Below are 24,111 nucleotides of genomic sequence, written 5' to 3' on the forward strand. Positions count from 1 at the left end.
TCTACAAGTTATTTTGCGCGCTCTGTTTTTAAACTTACACGTGTCGCACGATCTCGTAGTATCAGAAATTGACGGTGTGGATTATTCTGGCAGTCTTAAGCTGCTGGCGGTTTTAGTGATATTGATATGTACAAAGCGGACAAAGTGTTTAAAATAATCTTCTATTTGACTGTTTATATAATTAGAGCTGAGACAGTCGATACAGAGCGTGTAAATAAACTTTCAATTACAAATAATTTACATACAATAAGTAATGCGTAAAATAACTAGCAATACCAGTTTTTGTTTTTTGCAAACTAATGTGTTTATTAAAAAAGCAAAAAATAAACTTAATAAGGTAATTAGGACGATATCAAAGGTAAGAATGCCGTGTCATGCTGTGCAGTTGAGTCACGAACAAATTCAGAGAACTCAGCATTCCGATCATAAGGGCATGGAGTTTGTAAACAGAGATACAAAAATAACACTTTTATTTAGGTTGGTCATTTCCTGTCTTGAATTTAATCGATATGATCAGGTAGACAAGTATTTAGAACATCCACTATCAGATTCGTTTTCACTGTAATCGTACAACCAGTCGGTGGAATTACGTAATAGGTAGAATATGGTAAGTCCATTAATCAAAATCGTCAAGGCAGGTAACCGTTCAATGATATTTTAGGAAATTGAATAAGCGTACACGCATTGAATTGCGGGAATGTAGGTCGCCTGCAGTCGGGAGGAGCTATTTCCAATCGGTATATTTACACCTACACTACGTGGAGCCGTAAAAACTTAGTGCTTTTAACTCACTCCCTGAGGGATAAGACGAGCAACGAATCAGAAAATGGCATTCGTAAAGAGCATGTTATAAAAAGTGTGGAAACTCCCGTTTCTCGTTGGAAGCAATTAAAAGAGATTCTGCATTAGTGCAGTAGGATATTCTCATTCAATTAGTAATAATTGATCCTGGTTGTATTTAACGGTTATAAAAAGGATGACATGAGGAGGAGAAGAAGGATGAGGATGAAAGGATGGAACTGACCGGAACCTATTAAAAATGCAATTAAACTTCAACCGAAGCAATCAGACGTCTCGACCATTAGGAAGTGGACAATAGTATAAGATATTTTTATACCTAACCATCTATGCTGGACAATAACCATTCCGTTTTATTGCTAAGTAACAATAACAAAGAAACAACGAATGACACGACACGGCTGTGGTTCGACGTCTTTGTCTGTCGAAGCAAGTATGGCAGCATTCCACTTCGCAAGTGTTGTATCATAAATATCATAATACGTACGTGTTTTGTCTTTACACTCTCTTTTGACATCCGGCCAAAAGTAATTGAAATTGTTTATTTCACCATTGTGTTCAACTCAGACTTAAAAGTCTTTCTTATAGGTATTGTTAACTTTTACAACCAATTTTACTGTTACTGCAGTTGGGATAAAGAATTGTTCGTCGTATCGTGATACAGTATCCACTGCAGTGCAATAATGCAAGAAGTTGTGAAAACAATAACGTTTTATTTCTCGATGGTATTCACAAGACCCAGAAAATCGATTGGGTCGCGAGTGTAATGATGACCCACTTATTGTGTGACCCTTGTGGGTAATCAGTACTGGCTGACAGAATGCTTTCAATCGTTAAACTTAACAATATGTCCATATTGTAAACCAAAACGATATCAGTAGGTACATATGAAAAGAAAAGTTTGGAAGTTGGAGCATGTGATGTAGGAAATGATTAAATTATATTGATTATAGGGATTAGCCTGTGTGGTGACGGGTAAAGAATTTCACCACCCCCTTTCTTCCCGTGGGTGTCGTAGTCGTAGAAGGCGACTATGGGATATGGGTTAAATTGTGGCGTAGGCGAGAGGCTGGCAACCTGTCACTGCAATGTCACAGTTTCGTTTTCTTTCAACCCCTTATTTGCCAAGAGTGGCACTGAAGCTTTAGTAGTTTCATGTGTTCTGCCTACCCCTTTATGGGATACAGGCGTGATTGTATGTTGTTGTTGTTGATTATAGGGATACATAAATACAGAAAAAGCGCGTAAGGGGGATTCTTTGTCGAAAATTTGTAAATGGTTTCTCTGAATCGACGACTTAAATTTATTTCATGTATTTTTTATACAAAATACCGTCCGTATAGGTTCACCTTCACCTCGAAACTAGGGCACTCAAGCATACATTTTAGATCAAAGAGGTAAATAAAGCCTTACACATTAATAAGTTTAAATGACTGTCAACACAAAGACAACGTATACAAACGTGCAAGACGACCCATTTACTTAGACAAAACGGCATTGCAGTTAAGTAGTAAGGCAATGATATAATAGTAGAACAAGTCTGATGGCACGGGGGCCGCGAAGGTTGTAGGGCGGCCGAGGCCACCGACGAACCTTTGATGTTATAAATTAAATACTGCCAATAAAATCTAAATAATGCCTTTTAAATTCCATTTTAAGTAAACATTTTTTGTAAATTTGCTTCAAGTTATTATGTTCTCAGCACCAGCAGGCATGTGTATAAGTTATATAATCAAATTAAATAAGTTAAACAATAGCATCCATGTAAAAAGGAAAGGGATATTAGGGAAAGTTGTGATTTACTGTCTTTCAACTCGATAATAAATCTAGTGATTCCAGTAAATGCCTCAAATTCTATTTGCCATAATTGATATAGTGTTTTTCCAATATAATGAGCAAACTTGCAAAGTACCGAGTGGCCTTGGTGGATACCTACGTCTTACGTAGTATTGACTTTAAAATCGATTCAAAGTTTTATGCAGATTGATGGAAAGCGCCGGAGGAGAAAATTGCCATTTTAATTAGCACAGCAAAAGGTCGAGACATTACATGAACAGTTATGTAATCCAGGGTGCAACATGACCAGAAGGGATTGCCACGAAATAGTTGGAAAGGTTAAAAACCATGATTTTCAGAAATAATTTCAAACAATAACGCAAAAGTTTTTTCGCTGGATAGCATGCTTCGTCCGATTGTTATGTTAATACAAAGGTAGGGAGGAAGGATGTCAAAAGGGTAGCCGGGATAAAACCGGATGCAAGTGACCCAGCTATATTCTTAAATAGGTCACTGAATGTAGCCCTACGCAAAATAAATAGACTGTGAGACTGACTAAGGAATAACAGAAAACATAAAGAAGATAGCTTCTAAGTTATATATAGAGCTTGTTATTCCTTCAAATGGCATACGCGTCTTTATAGTTGGGAGTAATAAAAAAAAATGTTTTGTTTCCGGGATGTTTCCTTGTCTTCTTATAAGTATCCTCAGTAAGCTTTCTCCCATCTTATTCTATTGAACACTGGGACAAGCGTCATAAAGTTGGGTCCCGCGTCCCGCGGTCTACACTCCTTCAAGAGACATTTTTCATTATGCAAAGTATAAAATAGGTTTCGAATGGCATACCGTCTAAGTATTTTTAATTTTTTACTTTTTAGTAAGTTCTCTGTCATCCTATTCTCTTTCTATTATATTCTATTGAATACCAGTACTACATATTCCCCCATGGATTGCCATAAAGTGCGGTCTTGTGGTCAATTCAAGGCACATTTTGATTCTGCAAAGTATTTATGTATTTATTTATCGTATGGCATATATACACTCAACGTCACTGGATTACAATTGTAAAATGGAGACTTAAATTAAATTAAATTAAGTATGTTTCGATACAATAATTTTCTGCAATTACTGAACGAAACAACACGGCCAGTGCCAGAGGTGTGTTTGGTACAAATTAGTGGTTTAACTCGTTTGTCGGCTGGCTAGAACAGGTCGCAGGGCAGATGGGAGGTGGAAAGCCTACGCAAAACGTTTTCACTTCACTAACTACCTGGCCGTTATGTTATTTTGTTGGATTTCTTTTCGAAAGCAAGGTAATTAAAGAAATTGTTGTCATTTACGATAATGATGATACAATTAATGTTAATTAGTTATATTTTAGTGGTGAAATGTGTCCTTGACGGAGATATATAAGAATTTTGACCGCCGTTATTATTATTGTTCCATATTATATTAATTGCTTACTTTATATCTACAGTGTAAAATGTTTTACAATTAAATCAGGAAAGCGTCGACTTACAATAAAGTATTTATTTCATAGGTAATTTAAATTAAATCAGAGTGATTACATCAGCAATTTCCATATGAACAATAAAAGTGCATTGTTAATAAAATCTAACGTCAATTTCTCTGCTTTAATGCAGTGGTAATACTTTACAGCGCAACATCGTAATGCCTGATAGCCGAGCTAGTAAACACAATCGAAGTTTTTTTATTCACTTTTCACTCGATGTCTGGCATAGAGTTTTTAAATCGCTTTCCCATAGATAAGATGTAGCTGGCCAGTGACAGTCAGAATGTTTTTTTTTTTTGGAGAGAGAGCGCTTTCCCCGCGTGGTGGCGTAGCGCGAGCGCGACCCCGAGCGGTTGATAAGTGGCTGTTTGCTCCTCTTGTGACCTGCTCTTAGCCCTTCGTTAAAAATATATTTATAGCTTGGAAACTGTCTCATTTCAAACATAAACATACTCATATTGTTTTTAATTTTATCTTGTAATAGTACTAGCTCCCATAGTCAAGGAATGTATAATTTTCTTCATTATTTTCTCACAACTGACAAATTAAGTTTGTCAGATTATAAAAAAGCGTCATTGCAATGTTGCTTTGTAACTATCGTTTAATCTCGGAGAGAAAATCTAGCGAGTATTAATCGATTTTACACTAAATTCCTACCATGATGTCCATGATTTATTGGATTGACTGTTGAAAATGCTTTTGATCAAAACATTGTTAGAAAAAATAATAATGAACTACTACTACTCAAATAATACTTATGGAAATGTTGATGTGTAAAAATATAAAAAACATTTTACATAAGAGTCTGTCTATTATAAATTTGAGATAGGTATAGGTATACAAGATTCAAGGAAATCAAGATCACGGAAAACTTTCTATTTTCAATCGGAAAACTGGGCTACAAGAGGAGCAGCCCAGCGGCCTAAGGGCTCCCCCCGCGCCCCGGCGACCTACTTGTCCCCCCTCTCGATCTTTGTGCACGCTCGGCTTGCACAACTCTTGCGTGATATCAGCTGGATTCGATGATAACTCGATAGCGTTGGTCGACTCGATTCGTGTTTGTAGAAAGTTTGTGGTTATGCTTTTGTTTTAAACAATTGACTGGAGTTTTAGGGTATTTGATAGTTGAGAATTATGTTTGACCAGTCAAGAACAGATTAGAGTCCGGAACAATGCGTAAACCCAGTATTATTAGAATATTTCTTATAATAATGTTGGTTCAAGGTGGGTTCAATCATTTGGTAGAAAAATAGCCAGGTAAGATACTACTAGAAAAGAACATTAAAACCGTTTCGACTGCATAGCGATTTTTGTTGGTATATGTTCGTCCATATAGAAATGTAATAATTTATTCAATCATCCAAAAACTATATAAATTTGTGACTTCGGTCATGATCTTGGTTGATAAGTTTCATGTCGTGATCTAAACAAGACGAAAACAAAACTTTTTGTTGCCGTCAACGTTGCCTACGATGACTACTTATGTTGTGTACCAAATGGCCTTGCCAAGGGCAAGTCTATTCCGGTGATATGACGTTCATCAGAGGTACTGTGTATTTAAATGATAGGAGTAAAACACACACTGTTCTTACTGATGTTGATAAAATACTGCCATTATTGATTTATGGTTATCAGTTGAGATTTAATGTTTCCAAAACTTTAAAGGGTTTAATGTGTTACTTTTATGACAGATAAAGCTAAATGAACCAAGGCTTGTCATAGATGTCATGTTTTGTAGTCTCTTCTGTATTCGCCCTTGAATTAATCTCTTGGCACTATTGGCAGGCAGTATTCGTTTGTCCTTTTTTGAGCATGCTAGAAACTATCATAAGACTAATATTATTCACACAAAAAACCGGATCGTCAATTTTTCTCATCAAAATCTCATCAATTCTCTATCAGAAACATCGTACATCGATATTTCGTTATCTGGCCTATTGTGAGAACTTCTGTAGTTTATTTACTTTTGGGATGTACCCATATGCATATATGTATTATACTACATGTACTAGTACCGTGGAAGTGTGTACAGATACAGAGACCACAGTCAGTCCTAACCTTCATTGCAATAGTGCCAAGATTTCTCAGGTACTTCTTTCTCCAAGGCCGCTCCACTTGCCGGAGCAAAACGATAATATTATCTCTAAAAAGACCGATGACAAAGTTACCATTGAAATTGGCAAGGAACCAACAAAACTAAGATAGAAACTAAGGAAGAGGCTAGTTGGAAGATAGTGGAAATAGATGAACAGACAGATAATTTCCTTATCCATCAGTTTAACAATAACAGTGATTGTATTAGAAATAACATCATTTTCATAACAATTAACGTTTTTAAATCGTGATGCTAGCTCAAGTACACATGGCGCCTATTGCCTACATACGTAGAAGACAGTAGCAGGAATTTATGTGCAAGAATTTTAAAAATAAGCATGGGAAAGTGTAGACGACAATCTATGTTTTATCATAACATTCGTGACCAAGAATCAGTACTAATGATTCATGTTACTAAGTCAACAACAATCAATCGAGCAGGTATCTGTTATTACGTGATCACGAGTCCTTTAGCTCAATTAAGCTTCAATGGTTTATTGATTAATCAATTACTTTTGGCTTTGTCAAGCTGAGTTGATCTACCATTCCAATTACGACACTATGAAAGGATCAAAAGCATAGGTTAATATTGACATCTTATATTTGCTACAATAAACACAGTCTTTTTGCGAAGATCAAAGACAATTACGTATATCAAACGTATGCCTTAATCACTAAAAGCAATCCAACATAAGTAGGTACTACGTAAATGTTGGCTACAAGTAAAGTCAAGGAATAAGTAGGACAACGCAAACCGCCAATTATGGTTTTGATTATGAAATACTGCGTTTGAAAACCAAGTACAAATGAACATAAGCCAACATACCTACAATTTGTTTTTAATTGAAATGTTCGTAAGAAATGTAATGCATTGGCACCAGTGATCACTTTAGACCCTCTATCCTTCAATTATTTTATTACATGTATACTTTGTATTGATAATTTCTTAGTAGCCAAATTACTATACTGCTTTACAGTGTTAAATACATAGTCAGTCCATCGATTTTGTTATAGTTAGGGCAATGCCCAGGGCATTGTCGTCTAACGCCTAGCTAGAGCCTAGACTAGCGGTTTTGACTTTCTTGCAGGCAATTTGTCGGTGACTGAACTTTAATAAAATATCAATGACAAACAACGTATGTTTTGTCCCTGTTGTAAAGTGGTCGCGTTATGTATAATGTGGACAGTATTATCGTTGTATTTCATGTTGATAATAGTAGGACAGAATACATTAATAACGAAAATAACCTCATGGGAATCGAGAAAATATTACACAGATATTTATTTGTCCACCCGGCAGGTGCCTGTAGTCAAACAGTTTCATATTTGTTGTGTTCGATGAAGCAAAGAACGAAAACGAGAAATACATAGTTAATTTGCTCTAGATTAGGTCATATCTGTGTGTGAAGAGTGATATAGGCATATAATATTTAAGCAATTAATTTAATTTTCGTTTCTTTTAACTTTTCTCGTTTCCCTTTGTCCATTAGTGCCATGAAATTGCTCTACAACTTTTTCTAGCGGCGGCCATTTTAATTCCGAGGTAGCAATTTCACCGCTTTCTTCCGCAATTTCCGCATTCATGAACTTGAAAATTGTGAATATTGTATTTGCAAGTGAAGCTTAGCGTAGTGTCTTGGGAACACAAACGTATATTTCCAACCGTTGGCACAGTATTTCCATTGGTAGATTGGGCGAAAGTAAATAATCTCCAGTCCGGCACGTTTGACGAACGTGACGCAAGGGAGCCAATTGCTAAAATTGATGTGCTCAATAATATGTACTTGCTTCTGTCTGTATACAATAATATAGTATGTAATAATATAATGGATTTCAGATAGTACATACACAAATATTAGCTTACAATAGTCAATGCGTTGGTACATAAATAATTATGCATTAGGTCATAAATTAATTATAACAAGATCATACCATCCCATACATTAAAATGCGACCGCCTAAGACCGCGCTTACACTCCACCACACATAGATGGCGCCACAAAAAAATGTTTTGTAGCTTTCGATTATACTTGTAGATGGCGTTAAGTGTCACTTTTGACATAGATTTACGGCTCGGAATTGACACTTAATGCCAATCTACAAATAATCGGTGGCAACAAGGCATTTTTTGTGGCGCCATCTATGTGTGGTGGAGTGTAAGCGCGTTCGAAGGCGGTCGCATTTTAATGTATGGGATGGTATGATCTTGTTATATTTAATTTATGATTAGGTATACAAGCAGCGAGGCAGCGATATCGCGATTCGTAAAGAACGATTGCAGAAATCGCTAAACGAACGAAACAACAAGCAAAGTGAAAATACTTTCATCGAATATGTGCCGAATTTTAATACCAAACAGAACAGAATTGTGAAATTTTCACTGTCACATATAATGATATAATGTCATCCTTTAAGCAAATAATGTGCGAAGACTTCATTTTCGTGTCAATTGTGTATCAAAGAAATTCCAAATTTCGTGAACGTCGCTAGGAAAAATACGTATCTGTTAGTATCATCAAAGGAAAAGGAAAATTTCTTGATATCAACCAATCGATTGTGCATTTCGCAAAAAGCTCTGAACTCCACAGACATCCTGGTATCCCGGGTGTAGAATTTTCTATTTTCCCCTCATAGTTACCAGGCACAGCTCACGTTATTAGTAGTGCTTATAAGTTTATCTGGCGTTTCTCACTCACGGCGGGAGAGCGCGGTACAAAGATATGGCTTCTATTTATAACCGAGGAATGAGAGGAGCGGTGCAGGCGCGCATCGCATCGGGTTTGTCGTTGTGTTCGTGTTTAATGTTTTGTGCTCGCTTTTAGGTGTTTCTTTTCTTCATATCCATAGGTAAAATTGTTCTTCTTTAAATAATTTTCATTTTGATTCTACTTAAAACACTTTAAGCCGAAGATTCTTCACAAAAATGACAAAAATCACCAAGTTTACAAGAAAACCGCAGAAATATATAATTGGCATAAAAAAAAAGCACAAAAACACCAAATTTTCACTGTTCATGGCTCAACATTATACCTAAAATTGTTACTTAAACCCAAAATGACCACTAATTTAGACAAGAGATAAGACACAGAGTCAAATGTGAGTAGTTCAGAGATGATAGCTAAATGTGATAAGTATACAATAATTTCCGTTTACTCTTTTATGTCTACATGGAGACAAGACGTAATTACTAAAAAAAACTTAATACCTACTATTTAGCTTGTCTTAAGAATTGCCTAATAACAGTGACCTTTAAGATTTCACCAGTCTAGACCAGACCAGATTCAGATTTGTGAAAGTTTAAACATTCATTCACTTCGTTTCCAATTTTAATTGTCTTTAAACGGGTGTTGTCTTTAATAAGGTATTCCTAATAATATTTGTAATATATTTTAAATTGATACTTGTAATATCCGGCAGGCTGCCCATTGTTTGAATTGTCTCAATCATACTTGAGGACTCCACGTACACGTACGAAAGAATTACCAGGCCCCGTAGCCGAATGGCATTTCTAGGACGCGAAATGAAAACGAAACGCCGCGAGAGGTAGTCTGGCTTTGTCGCGCCAATACGCAAGAGCGATAGAGATAGACAGCTACGAGCGTTTCGTTTCGTGAGCGTTTGTGCATTCGGCTACGCACGCAGAATCAAAATTTCATCTCTACGAAAGCTCGAATATTTTGCAAGTGTGAAAAACACCGATATTTCGAATGACGTATCTCGCGGTAGGCACTCTGACATCATTCTCAGGGCCCAACATTGTCACGGAACGTAAACCATCCGGTAAGCAGCAAAATTTTCCCACTGTAATCATGTGTTAGATAACGAAGTCGTCTTATCTTTGTCATTGCTATTTATATGTAGTTTCTTTATGTAAATAATGTACAGTGTAATGTTTTAAATCTTGTATCATATGTATTTAAATGGACGACAGGATGAACATTTAGCACAGTAATATTACATCAAATATATTTATTTATGACCTATCATATTTCTGCTGGTTCTATTTGCATAAAGACTAATAAGATAACAAAACTGCCAGTAGTTCTGAAAGGCTCCTAATCTGACAAGTGTTTTTAAAACCTGATTAGGTTACGTTAGGGTATATGAACATAATTTTAAATTACACTGTATTCAGATTCACTATGTCGTAACATATCAGATTGTAATTTAAATATGGCAATCAATTGAATAACGTAGGGAAAAAAAAAACATCTGCTCTGCCTACCCCTTTATGGGATACAGGCGTGATTGTACGATATATTATGTAATGAGAAACAAAATTAAAATTTTGAAAACCCCCGACTGCGACATAGTTGACCGATTTTTATGAAACATGGCTAAGAACACTCCCGACTAACTCAGCTTTCAGATAAAAAAACTAAATTTAAATCGGTTCATCCGTTCAGGAGCTACGATGCCACAGACAGTCACACACACAGACAGACAGAGAAACAGACAGACAGACAGACAGACAGACAGAGAGACAGACGGAGAGACGGACGGACAGACAGACAGACAGACAGACAGACAGACACGTCAAACTTATAACACCCCTTCGTTTTTCCGTCGGGGGTTAAAAACGGGAGTTTATGAACGTATTGAACATGAAAAGAAAAGAATTGATATTAAATAGTTACCTCTACCTATGTACATATACAACTTTTGGCAACGGTATTATGGAGACGATTGGTCACCGATGCCAATTCGTCTGATGGTTGAAATTTTATTTGTTTAGTCGGTTCTCCTATTGGTGGTAGAACTGGCAGATACATATCTAGTACATGCATTAAAAAAAATGTTTATCGGCTAAGAACCTATCACTTTCCCACGCTTTTCTAATAAAACGTTATCATTAGTGAAAGGTGGAGCGATCGAGAAAGTAATCATAAAAACTCAGGAAAAATAAAACGTCAAAAGGCATCTAACTGTTTGGAGCGAGCAGAGTTATTCGCCCTAAATCTACACTGCGTTTGAAATAATGTACTTTGCAATGGCAAGTTGAATACAAGTTTCAATCAAAAATCTACCTGGAACCCTCCTCTAAATATTTAGTCAAAGGTGAAATTAATAGCCCAAATGCCTAAAAAGTAAGTTCTACAGTCCAGCAAAGGCTGCGCCTAAAGTCTAGTTCGCACGATTGCAACATATATGTACATGTATGTACTGTCTACTCCTTTAGTATTTTATACCTAGTATAGGTTTATATCGACAATCATGAAACTGATGTTGCATAGTTGTTGGTTGCGTAATGCCCTCTTTGTTCAGTATCGTCTTCAATGGTGTGTAAAACTAAAACCTTTTTGCGTTGTTCCAGTAGGTTAGAAAGGAGAAGATTTATAAACTAAAACGTGTTTATTATAGAAGTATATTGACCTTAACAAGGTTGAGATATAAATGTATGCGTATTTTGAAGTAATATTGTATCTAGACAGAAATGGTGTAAAGTTGTAAACAACATCCCACCAAAAACTAGCCAAGTCTCGATAGAGCTGCTTGTTTATCTCTAAAAAGTAATGAAATCTAGACAAAGTCCTGCCAAGTCTTTAGGTTTCTTACTGCGATTTCTTTATTATTATATTTATTATAGTTAATGTTGTGTGACTTGGCCGTTGAAGGTTAGCGGTTCTAGCGACAGATTGGTGCAATGGTGTCATGGAGCACCTGGTTTTGTACCCTTGTGTACTGCGATTTCTTTATGCTTACTGGTTGACGAAAATGTCTGCGTTCTGGTCTTATATCCAGAGGTTCTCAAATAGGGACCTGAAAATGCGGCGAAATGGTTCCAGGGTGCGTAGCCGAATGGCACAAACGCTCACGAAACGAAACGCTAGTAGATATCTATCTCTATCGCTCGTGCGTATTGGCGCGACAGAGCGAGACTACCTTTCGACGCGTTTCGTTTTCGTTTCGCGTCGGAGAAATGCCATTCGGCTACGGGGCCTGTAAAGGATGGTACGGCAGAGTTTGCTTCGCGCTTCGCGCTCGACTTGGCGACTACCGTGCCCCGATTTATTGTATATTTTTACGTATCCATATAAGTATATTACATATTTATTACAAAAATACAGTGCAAAGTGAAGCATCTATTACACCAAGTCGCTATCTCAAGTATTTCTTTGTCTTCAAATTGCAGACAGGCCCACAGCCCACAGCGGCCACAGCATGGCAGGTAGACGTTTCCCTAATGTGAACCAGTATTCTTTTATCGATTCTTAAGCTCATACAAGACTTGTAGTGTCCAAAAGAGTTATTTCCAAGTGCAATCATATTAAAACTACCAATTTAAGTACCCGTTGATATCGCGAAACTTTCCTTTCATCAAGTTTAATTTAAGAATTCGATTGTCGAACGTTGATTCGGTTCAGAAACCGTGCGTCGCCGGTGTCGGGCCGGTGCATCGAACGCGGTGAGAGCGGGGTCGTCGAACCTCCAGCCATGTGCATTCGGTGGACTAAATTGTCATAGATAAACGGGTTACTTTTTTAAAGGAGAGAATCCGAACTGGACACAGAGGTTTAATTTTAGAGGTTTAATTTTTTGAGGTTTAATTTTAGAAAATTGATGAGAAGGCCCGGGAGTTAATAACGCAATTAATGAAATATGCAAACAACTTTAGCAACTTTATTAGGTAATCTCTATTATAGCTTTTAATCCATACTAATATTATAAATGGGAAACTGTGTCCATACTACATAATATCATAAATGGGAAAGTGTGTGTGTCTGTTTATTTGTCCGTCTTTCACGGCAAAACGGAGCGACGAATTGACGTGATTGAGAATTGGAGATATTTGAAGGGATGGAGAGTGCCATAGGCTACTTTTTGTCTCTTCCTAACGCGAGCGAAGCCGCGGGCAAAAGCTAGTTTTGATATATTTGTAAGTTAGTTGTACTAAACTTAGCATCGGATTTACAACTTACTTTGAGGCCTAGGCTAGGTTTGTTTTGTCTATGGTTTGACACCGAGCAATAAGCATTCACTACTACTTTTAAAAAAACTTGTATCTTCGTCTGTCAAAGAAAAGAAAATTGTAGTAAGTATGTATGGAATGCATATAGACTTACTGCGTTTTAACTTTGAGGAGCAGCGTGAGATACGAGATTTTTTCAAAGTAGTGACGATATTTTAGAGTATGATGTGTACACCCATATTTTTACACTTGCTGTAACCCACCAGGCAGGCAAGCTGCTTGCCTGCCTGGACAAATAAACTTACTTTCCGAATGACAATCGTGGCACATACAATAGGAAATAAAAAGACAGATAGCTAACATTTAACACCTAAGTAATATACCATGGTTAACCTATTTGCCATGTCATAGCTCTCTGAGACTTGTAAATAATCAGTAGGCCTAGCACATGATGGCCGCGGGAGTATGTCGCCGCGAGATAGACTACCCGTCCTTATGTCATTAATACAGTTAGAAGAAGACGTAGCATCTATCTCGCGGCGACATACTCCCGCGGCCATCATGTGCTAGGCCTACAGGAGATCAGTAGTGCCTACATAACTACATACACATTTTACCAAATAGATGAGAAGGAAGGCATCTAAGTAGGTATTTTGATTCCTACAGGTACATATAGTGGACTTATGTTTCAATTCACTGCTATCTATAGGTATCTTTATCATCCCCGGGTTTGTAAATAGGTCCCAGGCCGCCAGGCTCCGATCGAGCCCTTTCCAACTGTCCCGAGCTTATTTCTCACTCCCACCCTTCCGCCCTTGGCCCGTCCCCCCCATCGAAGGGCAAAATGTGCCAACATGCCCATCCATGCCTAGCATTCTACGTGAATTTGGAAAATAACTTTTCGCCGTAGGTATAGATCCGTAGCGTGTAGGTGGTTCGTAAAATTACAACATCGTGTAGTTTTTCTTCGTTAATTACAATTTACTAGTTTATAGGATCGAACCGGTTTGAACGAGATAAATAATTCATAACAAATGTAAGTTGATACTAAATAGGTAGGAGACACCTACCTAAATAATATAGCAGAACCATTCTGTACCATCATGGGTAGGTCAAGTTTATTTGAAGACGACTCATTCATCCAATTTATGATTACAGTACAATGCCAACTTATCAATCAAAGATACAAATAGCATCGTACGACTACAGTCATATGTTATCAAATAGCTACCTACAGAGGAAATAAGTACCTTCCTTGAAAGAATAAGGAACTTGGGCATCTTTGTCAGACGTTGCGTTCACCTGGTATGCGATATGCGACTAGCAATTAAATTATACATGAACCACCGAGATTAATATATAATCATGACTTAACATAACAATTAAACATATTCTTAAATTTAATTATAATAATTTAAAGGCATAGGGCTCTACCTGAAGCTCCTTATTCTTGTTATCTTTGAGTGATGCTGCCCTGATAACACCAGCTTTCCATCCCCACTCGGAAACTTTATTCACATTTATTTTTGTCACTCCACTCACAGACAGAAATCGTTTGCCAACTAAATCTTCACGGTATTTATAGGCCATAACGAACCACACAATCACATTATTCACTTTAAAACTACACAAACGTCAAAAAACACAGCGTTCGAACGCTCAACCGACACACTCTCCGTTGAGCGAAGGGAAACTACGTGGAAAACAAAAAAAGCGCCTGCCCGGAACGTATATTATTAGCCGACTTATTTCAAGTACCGCCTCATCGAACTCGCCGCGCCAGGTTATGACAGCCTCCTGATTTGGTCGTATCAGGCTAAACTGAAGTATAATACGACCAAATAGAACGGTACCTGTTATCAATACACTTTACATTGAAGTTATGAGGCTTTTACACATATCCCGCTAAAATTCAATTTCACCCAACACGTAGTTTCTCTTTACGTTGTAGTTCTACGGTATACTGATAGATGGCACTGAAATAAATCACTATAGTTACTCACCTCGTATTGAGATGGCGTTGGCAGGCCTTTCTGATATATCATCCAGTATAAACTGTATTTGAACTGCAGAAAAATTAGTAGTTAAGTTAATTGAAAATAATATACACTTTTAAAACCGAATAGCTTATTACAACATACAAAACAATCAATTCTTTTATATTTTGTTATGGTCTACTCGAACTTGCTGCAAATATATCGATTGATCACGTGACCAAAACATATTTCAAACTTCAACTCGATTCAATATGGCGACTCGGACGTACTGCTGAGCGGTTGTGTTTGTCATGTTAAATTTTAAGATTTTTGAGAGTGTTTTCATATGTGGCCGTTAATATGATATCGTCTATAATATCCCGATTAGTGATGTAAGTACAACATTTTTATAATTAAATTTACCTGCACATTTTATTATGTTGATTCCTTGTGACGTATTGCAAGTTTATTTTTAATTTTACACATCTGTCTACCCTTTGTTTGATTATTCACTCGGCAACGATCTGTATAAAATGATTATTGTCTGAAGAAATTTTCTATCCCCGATCTATAACAAATATAATGAATTAATGATCAAAACCTACAATCGAATTTAACAACGGTTCTTCGGCTCTAAAATAAATAATGAATGACGTTTAGATTTGAAACAATGTCATTATAAAATTATCTCTTGCAAGTGGCCAATACAATAAATGCGTAATAGTAAAACTAAGACAAATGTATTTCTTACATTGGTACCTATTGAACTTGAAAAGTAAATAGAGCTTTTCGAGTAAATTTGCCTCTTGTCGAGTTGTTGTCATACTTGTACAGTTGTTGTCCTAGCAAAAATATTTGGATTTAATCCAAGGAATTAATGACTGCAGCAGTACTGCATTAAATGCCTGATAATGACCAAGTACATAAAATGATTATACATTTTGTGTTCGGTCAGGGCCTTCTTTATTCAGAAAACTTATTGTTCCTAATTATTCGGTCAACTAATCAATTTTATGTCTGCTATTTGATTGCATGATTGTGTACAATTCCTTTATTGGATGAAGCTAATTAATTTCTGTGCCATATAAATACCATAATATTTATCTATAATTGTTTGTTATGTGTACTGTTAACAAGCTATAAATTGAGCCCTGGTTTTTATAAACCTTTACCATGAATGTTTTAGGGCAGTTGTTTACCTTCTTATGTAACTTCAACTGGAGAGTTTTTTAATGAGAAGGCTAAAGTAACAAGAATATTGAAATTCATTTAGTCATTTGCACACCAGCCCCTCTAGCACAACTTGCCGTGTCGCTTGCGAGTCCATACTTAAAGTCGCGCCTGATATATGGACTTGCATGCATCAAGGCAAGTTGTGCTTAAGAGTCTGGTACAGTGATCTGCACAGGTGCATGGTGAATTTATTGATGAATTCCGTCATGATTTCTCCATGCAATATTGCGGCTCACTGTACCTGCTGGTTACTGGCTTTTACCAACTAAAGTTGTTAATGAAAAAAGGAATTCTCAATTCACATTGTATATCATATTATAGTTATATACCATAGACAGTTTCACAATGTCTATCTGAATATCATCATCATCATCATCATTTCAGCCATTAATCGCCCACTGCTGAGCATAGGCCTCTCTTCATGTACGCCACTTATCCCGGTCCTGGGCTAATCTCATCCAGAAGTGCCCTGCAGTTTTTCGTCTGTCTGAATATAAGTTGCATTATTTGTCTGACATTATTTTTAAATAGAATTATTACTTACACTTGACACCGCATGTTGATACTTACATACTGTTCCTACAATGCACTATTGAATGAACATAGTAGGTAATTTAGAACAATAATAGGTGAAATAATTTTTTACAGAATTTTGATATTCAATCATTACAATTATAACTTAAAGGGGTAGATGCAGCAGAGCACATGAAATTGCTCAATTTAAGTGCCATTATTAGCAAATGATAGGTTGAAAGAGATTAACAAAAAATTGCAATGAATGCCTTGTCAACCTTTTTTGGGAATTCTGGTACTAGCTCGTATTATAATTTAAAAAAAAATTACCAAAAGTAAATTTTCAATATCATAATAACTTTCATGTAAACTTCAAAAATGAATTAAATAAGAACATGAAGTGAAGGTTTTAAAGAAACCTGCATCTGATATATAATTTCTTGAGTGTGGTATCTGCAGACAAAGCAACAGCTTTTTCTAGGCTATCTGTATTGTATAAACCATCTTCAAAAGAGACAAAAATAAATAACAGACTGACTTATTTCTATTTAATTTAATGCCCAGCATAAATAAGTATCTTAGTTATCTTACACACTTTGCATTCAGATCCATTAAGAAAAAATGAATGAATTTCTTTGAATACTGCGCCATAACATAACATAACACAGTGTCACTAAATTGCTACTACATTATGCATACACTAAAGCAGTTCAGCTGTGTTGGCATATCTCCAATCATTCTCAATTTCGAGACCTGCCACTAGCACCAAAAATTGGCAACATTTCATTTCTTAGTCCCATTTTTAACCTTTAGACGTTTACCAGCTCTCTGCAAGACCACTCGTCCATTTATTGTTGTCGAAAAGCTCAAATTGACTAACAGAAAAGCAAATCAAACTGTACGTGTAAAATGAAGAAAACATAAGTTTGTACTCGAACATTGACGCTATTATTGGAAATAGAATCAGAGCGTCAAGTCAACTAGCTCCAGTGACTTGAAATCGTGCAGCAAGCTTCGGAATTCGTCACCGGGATACCCCGTTGCACTGCCGGGTGCTATTTTCGGTAGCCCGGCCGTTCGCCTCCTGGTTGTGTGAAGACCAGAAGCTTTAGTCTCAAGCGCACACCGCAAGCGCCCGCGCCGCGACCGATATTCTATGCAGCTTAGTGAAGTGCGTTGACACCTAACCTAACCGTACTGTGATTCACTATCAGTAGGTGTTATTAGTGTCTGTTCCGAGTGCGCTCAATTCGTTCGTACGTCGTACACCTTGACTCCGACATAATTATGACCTTATAGCCGCTTGTCTTGCCTTTTTAGGGTTAGCCTCGACGGAGTCCAGTTTTGCGGTGACGTATACTGACCTAATTAAAAAATGTCTTGTCGAACGAAACTGGAAATAAGAATAACTATTTATTACGAGGATCATGTTGTTGTTATCTATATTTAATTGTACGTAGAGGTGTTGTTTACTTTTGTGTAATACAATGTATTAAAATGTGTGTCGTTTGAATGACCTTTATTTTCATCAAACTCTTCTTAGTGACATGAACATGACAATCAAAAAGTCATTACTGGCGAACAAGTCTTATTCGAAAACCTTGCAGTTAATAGCTTTGTAAATTAGGACAATACAAAATTTGAATGAAATAAAATTGGTAACAAAGCAGTCTTTGTTTGTTGTTTCATAACGCTTCGGTGGCTCACTATGTAATTTTAATGGTTCACGAGTCATAATTTACCAATGTGCCTAGTTTAATGTAGGTTACCGTCCCGAAAATAACTATGGCACAGTCAATTATCGTGCCGGCATACGACGTCCGGTCATGACCGTTTTTCAATTACAATACCGTGAACATATGTACATGTCCTGTAGTTGTTACATTCTTGATTTCCCAAAACAAAAGTTTAGAATCAGGAAATTAATTATCTAAGCTAAAACTCCTTTGTGCACTTGTAGGAAAATGCCGAACTTCGATTGCGCGTTAGCTATCCGTTTGAAAGGTGATTCGTTAGTAAAGTATGTTTTTGAAATGTTGGGTTTCGCCTTGAGCTTCGCAACACAATAATCGCCGAGGTCTCAAGGTTGCGACCATTTTCGGATAAGTGAAATCACATTTAAAACAACCTCGAGCTGCTCGGTGCTTGGTGTTTAGGTCTTGCTTTGAAGATAAAATCTTTGCTGGGGCAGCTATTGCTGATTTCATGTTGCATAGCTACTTGTTTACATTGTATGTATAACATTTTAGTGTTCTATATTTGTAATTAGAGCAAAGGGCCTCCCACAACCCGATGTGGCACACTTCAAAGATGTGAAGTGCAAGCGAACTAACTCAAAACAGGAATATACGCCATACGGTGTGCTTATTTTATGTTGAGTTATGCCATAATGTTTAATAACACAAGTATTTTTAAATATCCATTAAATACACAAATTTCCCTTAAGCCAACGGCTCTTGGTCTTTTCCGTAGCGAATATTTGTCTAAAATGTTTTGAAACAGAAACATCACAATTTGTCTGCTGCAGGTATTTTATGAGTAAACAGTTAAACACTATAAGTTGCCTGTCAAATCTATGAAGTCCACTATTACCAAATCTCTACTATTTTAATGATATAACAAATAAACATTACGTCAAAAAAAAAACTTACACTAGGAGGACGGAGGAGTCGATTCCAGCCTTCACATAATACGACATTTAGCCTTATTTTCTTTATCCATATGAACAGTAATTGTACGTAATGGCACAAAGCGCGATTATTAGTTAATTCACGCTCTACTGGACGTTACATCGACCCTGATGCGATGCGCACGCGCCGTATTTGGTGCGTCAATAGCTGTACTCTATTGCAGTAGGAAGTTGCTGCCTAATATGGATTTGGAAATTTTAGACGGCGTTTTGGCCTTAGTTATATAGTTTTTAAATATATGAAACAGATTACTGCGGGTCTGATTAAGACCATGTGAAATGTAAAAGGTAATAAAATGTAATTTTAATGGGCATCTTAAATGTAACAAGGCCAATAATTAGTGACAGTTATAGGTACCAGTTGTCCTGTCAATACTCAACAGGTATCTGTTTCTCCAGTTCTTGAATCCTATCAGGGTCGCTTTTATCGTTACAATACAATTCAAATACTTTTACAGCAATTTTAATAGTAAATCATCGGCGGTCTTATTGCTAAAAAGCGCAACGCTTGTTATTTTTATCCAACTATTATGTTCCAGATACCATTAACACGCAAATTACATATTATACACACAACTATACCTGGAAAAATATTACTAATAGCCTTCAAACAATAATCGAATCTACATTAGTTCCTATTGTCTTCAAAGCTCTACGATGAGTCACTTTGAACAAAGCCCTTGTCTGGGACATTAATTATTCCATGCACTCAGTTCATGTCAGCTGGTATTTGCCCTAAAGGCTATTAAGTGTACCATTAGGTATCAAGCAGATATTAGAAAAAGACTGCTGTTGCGGAAATTCAGTCATAAATTATTTATGGCAATCGCATAAGTCTTTTTGAATCTGAAAAGTATTACAATGTTATTATGAACGTGGATAAGTGGCGTACACGAAGGAAGGCCTATGCTCAGCAGTGGGCGATTAATGGCTGAAATGATGATGATGATGATTATGAACGTACCGACTCGGCTCTATGTCCTTTGAGTATAAAACACTGGACTGCCTATCGTTCCGTACATACAGATACCTATCGTACACAAGTTTCACAACTAATATAATAATCGTTCTATTTTAAAATAACCATTAAGAAAGGAAATAATTTAAATATTCTTTAAAGTTAACGTTTCCTTACTCTCACCAGCACGGCTAGCACATGATTACCCGCGGGATAGCTCGCGCCGCGACAGACCGCCGTCGCGCTTCCCACTTTTATTTCTCCACCTGTCATTTTTTTCTATATCCGGCAGCACGAACGTGCATCTTGAGAAATTAGTTCCATGCGACAGCTTATCCCGCCCGCGACGTAGCCAGTGTGGCCGTTTAAACATGGAACAAAGTTTTCTTTCGTGGCAACACTGAACCGGTAAAAAAATAAACAGATAAATAGTGAATGGTCAGCCTTAGAAACGGGACGTCCCTAGTCACGATAACTTTGTCTCCTTCTAGCTGTATTGAAATGAAAGTGATAGAGAACAAGTTATGTCGGAAACGTCACTGTCTAAAAAAAAGCCGTCATTGTCGTAATATTTGAATTGAAGTAACCCGGCAAATAAGATTGAAAGAAAAATGGCATCAAAACGTAAAGTACTGTAAGTTAAATATCAAACGTAATAAATCATTTGTTTGCATAAAGTTTGACGTTAATTTTACCTGAAAAACTGATTGTGTTTTAGAGTTCGAAGTACTAACGTTCAGCTAAAAATGATGGTGGACTACATGGAAGCGAATCAGATGTTCGCGTTAGGCGAGTTTACCGGCCCGTTAGGTGCAGAAAAACACAATAGGGAATGGCAGAAGCTAGCCGGGCTGTTGTCCGAGGTCGGGCCTGTAAAAACGGTCGACCAGTGGAAGCACGTAAGTACAAAATACAACGGCAGTTTTTTGACTCTTTGGTATTGTGTTAACATTGAAAATAATAACAAACAGACTTCAGTCACAATATTTTTGTATTTATTTTTTATAGACATGGCGCGACCTCAAGAAGAAGGCCCGGGGCGAAGCCGGTCGAGCCCGGTGGCGAAAGCCACAACCGGTAACGCAGCTGTGGTCGTAGAACCTTCTGCACTCTCGTGCCAAATCCTCGGATTGATTGGCCGGGAGTGTGCGGTGGGGCTGGCGGCTGAAGGCGAAACTGGTGTGGGGGAGCAAGATGTAAGCACTATTTTACACAGTTGTTTAGCTTTAAATTTTGTTGTCGGTTTTTGACGACTGGTCCGTCTCAGTCGGTAGTGACCCTGCCGGCTAAGCCGGGGTCCGGGGTTCTAATCCCGGTAAAGGCATTTATTTGTGTGATGAGCACAGATATTTGTTCCTGAGTGAGTAATGAATAAATAAATAATAAATAAATAAATATTGGGGACACCTTACACAGATCAACTTAGCCCCAAACTAAGCAAAGCTTGTACTATGGGTGCTAAGCGACGATATACATACTTAAATAGATAAATACATACTTATATACATAGAAAACATCCATGACTCAGGAACAAATATCTGTGCTCACCACACAAATAAATGCCCTTACCGGGATTCGAACCCAGGACCGCGGCTCAGCAGGCAGGGTCACTACCGACTGAGCCAGACCGGTCGTCAATGTTTTTGTTTGTTTGTTTATCTATTTAAGTATGTATGTTGTCGCTTAGCACCCATAGTACAAGCTTTGCTTAGTTCAGGCTAAGTTGTAAGGTCTCCCAATATTAATTTTTTATTTAAGTAACGGTACGATACTGTATATTAATACAGTCAAGTTGAAATCTCAAAAACTTATGAAAAAGTCAAATATAAAAGTTTTTTTGTTTGTATTGCTATAGCAAGAACATTGAACATAGACACTTTGCGATAATGCATATGTTTAAGCAGAGATCATTACAAGAATTGTAAAAAGGCGCTATTTTATAATAAATGACAGAACATTTTATTAAATTTTATTTTTTCCTCCGGATTGCAGTTAAAATTTTTGTAATATTACGGGTGATACAAAAGTTTACCTACAAGCATTTAATGCTTAAACCTTTATTATTTAATTCATAGAATGAGGAGCCCATGACAGTCCCACAGCTCCCTCAAACATCGCCGAGAGCCACCGGGTTTGCGACTGAGAGGCAGACGGAGGGAGCCTCTGCGGGCGCCTTGCAGACGACACCGCGCGTTCGCAACCGTCGTCGCCGGCCGGCAAGGGCTTTGGACGCTGCGACGAAGCCCACAACTCAATACATTCAGGGCCAAAAGCAGCAGACGCTGCTTCTGGAGGTATGTTTTGTGAACAACAAATTTATTTTCTCAAACATGCAATGAAATATTGTCTTTACGTTCCTTAAAATGGGCTGGGAAGTATCGCTTTTTGGGCGCAACAACTCGAGAGGACTGTAAAGGGATTTCATATTATTTTTCAGGCCTAGGCCTGCAAAGTAACTTTTTTTTATAAAATATTGTCCTTTAGAGCATTTTTTTTTTATTTCATTGTATGTTTGAGAAAAGCACTATACATGCCTCGGCGTGAAAACGGATTCCCGGCCTCGTATCCCTATCCGGCCTCGCTCGCACGCTCGCTCGGCCGTATATACCCACTTGGCCGGAAATCCTCATTTTCCCGGCCTCTGATGTAATGTACTATTACATTTCTCTATCTATGGTGCTACTTTCTCACATTAGTGCAAATATTATTAATTATATTACGTTTTTAATTAAAATAAATGAAATGTAATAAATTTAGAGCATTGGTTTTTTTATAAAAATCTATTATAAATGAATGTCATTTCATTGCTTAATTATATAAATTTGTTTCAGGAATTGATTGAAGAACAGAAGATTAGAAATATTCTCATTCGAAGGAAAGCTAAAAGAAATAAGCCGACGCCAATCAGCAATTTAATGTTTTAAGTACTATTATACCCATCAAAAACATAAATGTGAAATGAGAGGCAAGTTCAATAATGCCTTGGTTGTTCACTTCAACGAAAAAAGAAGTGATATCTAAATGGTTGCCAAGTTCAATGGTCAGTCATGAAATTTATTTATACATACATACATACAATCACGCCTGTATCCCATAAAGGGGTAGGCAGAACACATGAAACTATTAAAGCTTCAGTGCCACTCTTGGCAAATAAGGGGTTGAAAGAAAACGAAACTGTGACATTGCAGTGACAGGTTGCCAGCCTCTCGCCTACGCCACAATTTAACCCATATCCCATAGTCGCCTTCTACGACACCCATGGGAAGAAAGGGGGTGGTGAAATTCTTAACCCGTCACCACACAGGCATTTATTTATAACAACATAAAATACTTTTATTACGGCACCAATGCCAAAATATTTTATGTTGTTATAAATAAATTTCATGACTGACCATTGAACTTGGCACCCATTTAGATATCACTTCTTTTTTCGTTGAAGTGAACAACCAAGGCATTATTGAACTTGGCTCTCATTCCCGTTTAGTTTGTACATTTGGATCACGTCTCCGATTTTCATAAAATTGGTAGGCTGATAGAGTCCATGATGCTGAGCAAGATCCACTAGGTTTCCCAAAATGTCCTATGTAGTTTGTATGAAACCTTCCTTTTTGTTACCAAATTTCTATACATTTTCGGTAACAAAAACCGGCC

At 37.1% G+C, this 24,111-nt stretch overlaps 3 protein-coding genes across 6 annotated transcripts in view; 2 read left to right on the forward strand and 1 right to left on the reverse strand.

Annotated features, from left to right (window-relative positions):
• Positions 1 to 14,846, reverse strand: part of LOC125229433 (probable JmjC domain-containing histone demethylation protein 2C) — a 164,792-nt gene extending 149,946 nt beyond the window's left edge. For both annotated transcript variants that reach the window (XR_007177403.1, XM_048134266.1), the window contains exon 1: positions 14,526 to 14,846. Coding sequence is in view for 1 of the 2 variants with exons in the window: in XM_048134266.1 (XP_047990223.1) it covers positions 14,526 to 14,681 (156 nt within the window). In the remaining variant the exon portion in view is untranslated. The remainder of the gene's footprint in view (positions 1 to 14,525) is intronic.
• Positions 14,847 to 15,328: 482 nt separating this feature from the next.
• The window catches only part of LOC125229950 (receptor expression-enhancing protein 1), a 38,097-nt gene continuing 29,314 nt past the window's right edge, over positions 15,329 to 24,111 (forward strand). For all 3 annotated transcript variants that reach the window (XM_048134899.1, XM_048134901.1, XM_048134902.1), the window contains exon 1: positions 15,329 to 15,459. In XM_048134899.1, the coding sequence (XP_047990856.1) occupies positions 15,428 to 15,459 (32 nt within the window). In that variant the 5' untranslated portion in view covers positions 15,329 to 15,427. The remainder of the gene's footprint in view (positions 15,460 to 24,111) is intronic.
• On the forward strand, positions 21,282 to 23,587 carry LOC125229951. The gene is made up of 4 exons (XM_048134903.1): positions 21,282 to 21,359; positions 21,469 to 21,656; positions 22,536 to 22,754; positions 23,292 to 23,587. The coding sequence occupies exons 1-4, from the start codon at positions 21,293 to 21,295 to the stop codon at positions 23,382 to 23,384; spliced, it is 567 nt and encodes a 188-aa protein (XP_047990860.1). The 5' UTR covers positions 21,282 to 21,292; the 3' UTR covers positions 23,385 to 23,587.

This window comes from Leguminivora glycinivorella, chromosome 9 (assembly GCF_023078275.1).
Source record: "Leguminivora glycinivorella isolate SPB_JAAS2020 chromosome 9, LegGlyc_1.1, whole genome shotgun sequence".
Classification (NCBI taxonomy): Eukaryota; Metazoa; Arthropoda; class Insecta; order Lepidoptera; family Tortricidae; genus Leguminivora; species Leguminivora glycinivorella.

Excerpts from the sequence above, each read along its gene's own strand:
- LOC125229951 (XM_048134903.1), top strand. The coding sequence starts at position 21,293 with ATGGCAGAAGCTAGCCGGGCTGTTGTCCGAGGTCGGGCCTGTAAAAAC. Across the intron at positions 21,360-21,468 it reads CGGTCGACCAGTGGAAGCAC|ACATGGCGCGACCTCAAGAA; the intron begins GTAAGTACAAAA and ends TATTTTTTATAG. Across the intron at positions 22,755-23,291 it reads AGCAGACGCTGCTTCTGGAG|GAATTGATTGAAGAACAGAA; the intron begins GTATGTTTTGTG and ends AATTTGTTTCAG.